The sequence below is a fragment of the Echinops telfairi genome, unplaced genomic scaffold (assembly GCF_000313985.2).
Source record: "Echinops telfairi isolate 266 unplaced genomic scaffold, ASM31398v2 ScPeMD7_7469;HRSCAF=8507_0, whole genome shotgun sequence".
In the NCBI taxonomy this organism is placed as follows: Eukaryota; Metazoa; Chordata; class Mammalia; order Afrosoricida; family Tenrecidae; genus Echinops; species Echinops telfairi.
Genome location: NW_022111372.1, coordinates 35,070,228 through 35,078,744, shown reverse-complemented (window position 1 = coordinate 35,078,744; position 8,517 = coordinate 35,070,228). Strand labels below are relative to the sequence as shown.

General features: G+C 52.9%; 1 protein-coding gene across 1 annotated transcript in view; it reads left to right on the top strand.

Annotated features, from left to right (window-relative positions):
• The first annotated feature begins 1,389 nt into the window (after window positions 1-1,389).
• The window catches only part of RIPK4 (receptor interacting serine/threonine kinase 4), a 28,547-nt gene continuing 21,419 nt past the window's right edge, over window positions 1,390-8,517 (top strand). The window contains exon 1 of the mRNA XM_004696918.2: window positions 1,390-1,571. Coding sequence (XP_004696975.1) covers window positions 1,390-1,571 — 182 coding nt within the window. The remainder of the gene's footprint in view (window positions 1,572-8,517) is intronic.

The window sequence follows — 8,517 nt, the reverse complement described above, 5'->3', positions numbered from 1 at the left end:
ATTAAAAATATCATGGCTTGGGTCAGGCGCGCCTTCCTCCTCAAAGTAACATCTTTGCTTTTCAAGACCGTAAAGAGGTCTTATGTGGCAGGTTTACCAAATGCAACGTATCCTTTGGTCTCTTGACTGCTGCTTCCATGAGCATTGATTGTGAATCCAAGCAAGACGAAATCCTTGACCAATTCAACCTTTTCTCCATTTATCATCAGGTTACCTACCTACTGGTCCAGTTGTAAGGATTTGGGTCTCTTTTACACTGAGTTATAATCCATACCAAAGGCTGCAATCCTTGATCTTCATCAGCAAGTACTTCAATTCCTTCTCACTTTCAGCAAGCAAATTTATTTCATCTGCATACCACAGGTTGTTAAAAGGTTATATATGTATGACTCTGTTTTCCTAACACTTTTGAACAGCACTGTGGTGAAGCGATACATCAGACGATGTAAGATATGAAATACATCTATATAATTTATTAAGGGTTCACATGAGTTGTAGGGTGAGAGAGGGAAGGAATAAAGAGGAGCTGATATCAAGGGCCTCAAGTAGAAAGAAAATCTTTTGAAAATGATGATGGCAGCATCTGTACAAGTTTGCTTGATGTAATTGATTTGTGGATTGTTATAATCTCTGTAAGAGCCCCCAATAAAAAGATCAATAAATTATTTTTATAGAAATAGAGGGAAAGATTCCTGGTTGCCAGGGCTTGTGTGTGGGGCAGGTGTTCAAGTTTCTAGGGGTGACAGGAGGGATCTTCGTGGTGATAGAAATGTTCATGATCTCTGGTGGCTCTGTCTTATAAGCATTGCACTGCTAGTCACAAGGTCAGCATTTCAAACCCACCAGCCTCTCCAGAGAAGAAAGTTGAGGCTATCAACTCCCATAAATATTTACTACATCGGGAACTCAGGTTAGGGTCACCATGAATCAGAATGGAGTCGATGGCAATGGGATGGTGGAGGACATCTGAATCTATACAGGTGGGAAACTTGCACAATTTAACATCCACGAAAATAAGTGGATGTTGTAAGGTTATACTTAGTTGTGAAGTTATACTTTAAATTTTGCAAATTGTTACCATTGGGAAATTGGAAAAAGTGTATTATCTTTTACAACTGCCCGTGACTACAATGACCTTCAAAACAAAAGAACAAAACAAAAAAGCAGGCGCCAGGCCCTTCTCGCGTTTCGTGGCCCCCAGGGAGGACGCAAAATCCCTCAGTGGGTGCCAGCTGTCAGTGTACACAGGACCTGGGAGGATGGGCACGGGCGGGGCCGGTGGGGCGGGGCTCTCCGCGGAAATGACGTCGCGCGGGGGCGGGGCGCACACCTGGGGAGCTGGGTACCTGGGCAGCCCAGTCGGCGCCGGGCGGCAGCTAGAGGCGCGCGATGGAGGGCGAGTGCGGGAGCCCGTGGGCCCTGGGGCTGCTGCGCACCTTCGAAGCGGGCGAGTTCGCGGGCTGGGAGAAGGTGGGCTCGGGAGGCTTCGGCCAGGTGTACAAGGTGCGCCACGTCCACTGGAAAACGTGGCTGGCCATCAAGTGTTCGCCGAGCCTGCACGTCGACGACAGGTCAGTGGCTCGGGCGGGGCGCCGCGACGTAGGGGCCGGCGAACGGGCGGGCGTCTCCACGGTCCGCTGCGGCCCAGCAGGGGCGCGGGGCTGGATCGCGCGGTTCTAGGGCACTCACCTGACTGCCCTGCCGAGCCACCTCCCCGGAGAGAAACGCGACCGCGTCCGCTTGACCGGCCCCGGCCTAGGGACTGCCGGAGGGGCTCGGCGCGCGCCGGGTGGGTTCGCGCACGGCGGGGCTCCGGGGGTCCGGCGAGTCGGGGGACACCGTCGTGGGGCGCGTCGGCCCCACACCTGGTCCAGTGTCCGAGGTCCTTTGTGCGGCTTGCCAGTCCCCGTTCCAGCGCGGCTCCGGGAAACCCGATGCTCTCGGGGCGCCGGGGACTCGGGCCCCGCCGCGCCGCGCCGCCGGGTCCGGAACCTGCCTGCCAAGCGCTGCGGTCTGCGCCGGCCTCGGAACAATTGCAGTGTGGGCTTTGGGCTTTGTGAGTGTACTTAACCTTGTGAGTTCACGTAGTAATTTACGGCGGAGCACAAATTGCTGTAAGACGGTAATTATTCCGGTCGGAAGCTCGGGCTTGGCGCGGGCGCGGCTCCCTCGGCGCCGGGGCGCGCGGGTTGGCGCTGCGGGGCCGGGGCAGCGGGCGCTTTCCCGGGGCGCTCTCTTGCTGCCAGCCCAGCTGCTGTGCGAGGCGAGCGGCTGGGGCTGGGCGGTCCGCGAGCTGGCACCTGCGTGGTAGCGTGCCTCGGCCTCTCTGCCCCAATTTCTCTGTCTTAAAGCCCGGATGGAAGTTGGCCTCTCCCCGCGGCCCTCCGCACCCCCCTTTATCAATAAAGTGCCCAACGTAGTGGGGACGGTTGCAAAGGACGCAGACCACTTTCCATTTTAATGTTTCGCCGGATTCTACCCTTCATGACTGAGATTTAATAATTTATAAATACCAAGGCGCTTCAAAAAGTTTGTGGAAAAATAGAATTAAAAAAAAAGACTGGTATTTTTCCATGTTGTTTTTAAAGCCCACTTAATAAGTTTTAAATTAGCACACTGGTATTTTTTTTTTTTTATTAAAAAATTTAAAAACATGAACTTTGTATGCTACGCGGGAGTTACTTCGTATTTGTATTTTACTGGTGGCCTTTTTTTGCTTAAAACCTCAAAAACAGCGTTTCTTGGGGACTGGCTGCCAGTGGTGGTGACCAGGGGTCCAGGAATACCACTAGCTGAGATGAGGCGCTGAGGCGGTGCAAACCTGCTGACTTAACTTCCTGCTCACTTGCGCTGGTGCTGGGAACTTCTCCGTGGCCGCGAGGGGCGCTGCGGTTATTTTGATGCTGTCCAAACTTAGAGTCTGTCAGGCAGGGGTGTTTTTTTGGTAGAATCTTCTCATCGAGTGAACTTTGCTGGTCACCCCATAGGCTTACTGCAGTTTCTTCTGGTGTTGGAAAAGCAGTGTAAACATGCACATCCCAGACCCAGGCTGACTTATCTCCCAGGTCCTCTGTTGTTACAGTGACCAGCCCCCTTTGTTTCTTGGGTGGCCTACTTGAAAGTAGGACTTCCCAACTCGAGGCGGGCCGCTTAGGGTATGACATGGGCTGATTGGAACAGTGTTTTGTCCTTTGCCTGGAATCCTGCCCTGCCCCACCAGGCAGGTGGCAGCTTGCTCTGGGCGACTGGCTAGGTCAGCATCGCCCAACAGGAAGCCTCTCTCAGCGCCTGCAGGTTGTCATGCAGAGGCCGGATGGTTTTTCTCGGTTTTTGCATTTAAAGCAATGGCTGGTTTCTTTGATTGAGAAACCAACCTGCCCTTTTTAAAGAAAGTGACTCTTTTTGGTTTATTTATTGACTGTTGAGCTTGAAATTTGTTAGAGTTGTGCTGGTCCTAATGGGGGCTGTCCCGGGGCGGCAGAAATAGTTCATTTCTGAAAGGGTGGTGGTTCAGACCCACCAAGAGACACCTTGGGAGACCGGCCTGGTGTTGGTCTCCCTTGAAAACCCCGTGGAGCAGTTCTGCTCTGAACATACATGGGGTCGCCATGAGTCAGAAGTGACCACCGCTGTGGAGCAGGAGGGGCAGTTTGCAGTCAGTCTGGGAGAGCTGCGTGCAGGCCTGGAAACAGTCACATCTAGCCCTCAACACAGCCCTGCCCATGGTGGGGCCCGTGAGCCCTAGTGCTGCTTTGATGAGCTGCCTCTCAGCCGCACCCCACTATTTGCAAGGTGTGTTTTCTGAAGTGAGGGATACAAAGAGAACTCTAACTCACTGCCGTCGAGTCAATGGTATGGGACAGGATAGAACTGTTCCTGCGAGTCTTGGAGACTGTAACTCTTTATGGGAGTAGAAAGTCCTGTCTTTGTCCCACGGAGTTGCTGGGGTTTCAAGTTGCCTCCCTGTGGGCCGGACTGCAGCTAAATGCATAAGCTCATGGACAGCAGAGCCCCTGGGCGTGAGGAATAAAGCGGGGCACCTGACCATCAGAGTTCTGTTTAGTCTTGCCGAGCTGAACCTGAATTTACAAGGCCTAGTGGTATATGGGTAGAGTGATGCCTTAGGCTGCGAATGAAGCCCAGTCGACAGGCCACTGCCTGGCCACGTCTTTTTTAAAATTATTTTTTATTAATCACTTTATTGGGAGCTTTTCCAGATATCATAACATTCCGTAGTTCAATCCCATCAAGCAGTACTGTACAATTGCTACCACAATCAGTTTCTTTCTTCTTGAACTCCTGATATCAGCTCCCCTTTATCCCTTCCCTCCCCCCTCCAGGAACCCTTATTATTGTTATTTTCCTATAATAGTTTTTTTAATATATATATTTGCCATATTTTACACAATCCAATACTGGCTAAGTCTTGTCTCCCCAGATGGAGGGCTTGCACCCCTCACCCCTGCAGGAATCCAACACAGTTGCTGGGCCAGCGAGTGTTGTCCCTCTTCTAGGGCAACTTGTCCCTCAAGCCAACCTGGGGTCTCCAGCTCACTCCTGCTGCCCTCACTCATTGCCATTGGGTCACTTCTGCCTCCTAGTGAGCCTACACGAGGGAGTCAAACTGGCCATGTGGATTTTGGAGACTAACTTGTTATGGAGTACAAAGTCTCATCTTTCTCTGGTGGTTTTGAACTGCTAACCTTGCCATTAGCAGCCCAGTGTATAACCACTATGCCACCAGGGCTGCTGCTCCTGCTGCTCTAGCTCCAGTCTTATGTCCCACCTGTGTAGCCCATTTTGATCCTGGGAGTGGGCATTTCTATGCGAGCAAGGGCAGGGCTGCCAAAGCACCCGTCCAGGGGACCAACAGGGATGCACACATTTATCCTCCTTCCCCCTCCAAGGTGCCTCATGGGGCTTTGTCTCGGGTGACTTTGGGGAGGTCTGTCTATGGCCTCCTTGGCTGACCCTCCTTAGGAGTCAAGAAGATTGGGGTGCCATCTAGGCATTGACTCCTGTTACCTGACTGGAGAGAAAAGTGAGCCCCAAAGTCCAATTTCTCCCACAGCTCCCCTCCCCACCTGCCCTGCTGTGAGCTAGGCGGCCTGGGGAGGAATAACAAAGCGGCCGATTTAGCTAGTCAGGGCGAGCCCAAGCAAACCCCAAGTTTGTAACTGCAGCACCCTCAGTCAGTCGGACAAGCCTGCTGCTTGTCAGTTTAAAAATAGCAGTGTGGGAACCCCTCCGAGTGCCCTGGGAACGTAATTGGATTGGCGCGGAGTGAAAAGCCCTAGCTGAGAGGCATCAGCTAACAAATGATTAAAACATTTTCCCTGTTGCCTTTTTCCAAAGGTGGTTCCCAGCTTTCCCTTTCTGGAGAGCTCTTTGTTACCCGAGCGCCTCACACACAGCCCAGCCTGTTCCCTCTGCTGCTCCCCTATCCCCCTCCCAGGACACAGGCCAGTCTCTTGCCCCTTCGCCAAGGTAGCTGATTCTAGCAAGGGAAACCACCACTGCCACGACCGACCACCTCTTCTGCACCCCGCTCCCCTCTCTCCCACCCCCAACATCTCCCGGGCTCTGGAGTTTTCCCAGAGAGCCCGAAGGAGACCTGGTGGAGTCCAGTCTTTGGAAAGGAGTAAAGTCCAGACCTTTAGAAATGGTCAGGGTGATGCTATTTCTCCCGCTGGCCCCTCCCGGACGTTTTAGGACAGCGAGGAACGATGGAACTAATGGGGATGCGATTAGGAACCAACCAAACCAGTTGTCATCGAGTTGATTCGGGCTCATGAGAGAGAGAGAGAAAGACATGGAGGCCCAGGCCTGGGGCTTCTTTATGCCCCAAGTTGTGTGCTGTGGCACCAAGAGAGGATTCTGGGGAACTTGGGAAACATTCTTGCCCTGGAGCCGTACTGGGAACCCTCCTCAAGCCCCTGGCATGGAAGGAGAAGGCTGTTTTCCAGTGGCTTGCAGAAGAAGCCCATGACATCATCTTCCTGAATGATGCCTCATCGTGTACAGGCCTGCAGCACGTCACACTTGTTAATATTGTGCTTTCATTAAAAGACTGATGTCAGTGGGCGCTGATGGCCCAGAACTGTGCATTTCAGTGGGAACAGTCAAAAATGTGGTTTGCCCATGACATGACCGTGACCAGACTTAGCACCAAGGCGCTTGTTTGGGGCATTCTCTGCCCCACCCCCACCCCACCTCCCGCACTGAGGAGCTAGATCTTAAAGTCACCCACCGTAAGCAGTCCTGGTGTCCTAATGCTTAACCATTCACCTGCTAACCAGAAGATGGGCGGTGGGGGGGCGGGGTCTGAATCCCCCAGGGGCTCTGCAGAAGACCTGGTGAACTACTGCCCGGACAGCGAAAGCTTAGAGAAGCCTTTGGCTATATCGGGTCTGTACAAGTCACCGTAATAAATCTACAGTCTTAGTTTGTATGGCCACCAGGACCAGTCAGAAACACCGAATTGGAGGGAGGGAAAGGCTTTTCTAAAACTATGATTGTCCGTGACCAACAATTGGTGTCTTTTTTCCTGGCACACCATCCTTTATAAATTTCCCTGAAATGTCTCTTCTGGCTGCCCGCCAGCCCTGCAGCCCGTTTTAGGCTCCTGGAGTTGGCGGTGAGGGGTTGCCCCTAGACCCTTTGAAGACGGAAGAGGCAAGGGTGGGGTTAGGCCAGTGACTGCCTTTGGGCTCAAACTCAAAACCAAACTCACTGCCATGGCGTCCACTCTGACTACAGCACCGCTAGGACAGGGCAGAGCTGCCCCTGTGGGTTTCCGAGAGGGAGTCATCACGGGAGCAGAACGCCCCAGCGGTCTCCGAGGACCTCCTGGTGGTTTCAAACTGCTCTTTCCTTAGCAGCCCAGGATGCCACCGCTTCACCAGCGGGGCTCGCAGATTTGGGCTCAGCAGGAACTAAATAAATACAGAGTTCTGAGTGTAACGTCTTCCCTGCAAACGTTAACAAAATTGACTACTCACTGGGAGTTGGAGCCTCAGAAGAAAGGCCCGGCAGTCCACTTCTGGAAACGCTGGCTGGCGCACAGCGCTGCTCAACACACTGGGACCCTCACGAGTCAGGGTCAACTCGTTGGCAGCTGGGGGTTTTTGTTGTGTTTTTCTTGTTTGATTTAGGACTTTAGCTCTGATCCTGAAAGATGGTTGCCAAGCAGCACTGATCCGTTCAGATGGGCTGCTCTGTGAGGACAATGAGTGGGGGACCAGGCCACTGGAAAGAGAAAGGGCGCTCGCCGGGCAGGGTCTCCTCCTCCTGGGTTCGAAGTGGGGGACTAAAATGGGGTCTAAAATGACAGAGCGATGGGTTTCTATGAATCGGCTCACCCTTCTGGACAAAAGGCCACATTGGCAGGGAGGGTATACTGGGGAATCAATACCAGGCATGTGCATTGTTTCTGGAACGCTCCGCCATGGGCCAGGGACCCCTCCACCAGCACCGGAGGAGAGCCGGCCCCGCCCCAGGACTGTCTGTCTGGTTCTGGCTGAGCCTTCAAGAAGGAGGCCAGCGTGAGTTGCCCCTGGGCACACTGCCTTTTCTCCAGGAGAGGTGATTTTCTGCACATGTCCTGCTCTGTGAGGTGCCTGCAAGGGGACATCCGCCCTGCTCCCGGGGACTGCGCTGTCTGCTTGCACTGGCTTCTTAGACTCTGGGGCCTTTTGTTTTCTGTAAGGTGAATCGGGTCTCTGTTCTGTGGACAGGACCGAGGGCCAAGGAGGGAGGAGGACTTGCTGGACTCGAGGGAAGGCAGGGGAAGGGCTGCCTCTAAGGAGCCGGGCCCTCAGAAGTCATCTGGGTTTTCTGTTTTGAGCCCTTTGGGCAAATGGAGGAAACACTTGTGTTGCAGTGGGTCAGAGGTTTCACTCACTTTACTTTATTCTCAGAATGCCTATTTGTGATCACATAGGCTTGGCTTGGAGAGTGCACCCCCAGGCTAGACTGCCTTATTGGAAGTAGAAGGTGATTTGTGTCAGTGACTAGCAGCCTTGGTGGCATCGTGGTGACATGTTAGCTTGTGATCTACAAAGCCTCTAGCCCCAGCGGTTCTCAACCTGTGGGTTGCGACCCCTTTGGGGGTTGAACAAACCTTTCACAGGGGTCACCCAATTCATAACAGTAGCAAAATTACAGTGATGAAGTAGCAACAAAAATGATTTTGTGGTCGGGGGTCACCACCACACGAGGAACTGTAGTAAAGGGTTGCAGCATTAGGAAGGGTGAGAACCACTGAGCTAGCAGCTCTTCAGGAGAAGGAAGGACGAGGTTTTCTAATCCTGTAGACAGTGCTGTCTTGGAAACTCACAGTTCTGCCTTGTCTATGGGGTTGCTATGAGCTGGCGTCGACTCAATGATTGTGATTTTTATTTTTATTTTTATTTATTTTGAGGCTGGAAGCACCGGGCCTGCCAGCATCTGGAACTCAAGGACCCGGTGCATGGCTCGCCCTGCTTTATGCCCAGAGTGGGTCTCCCAAAATCTAGC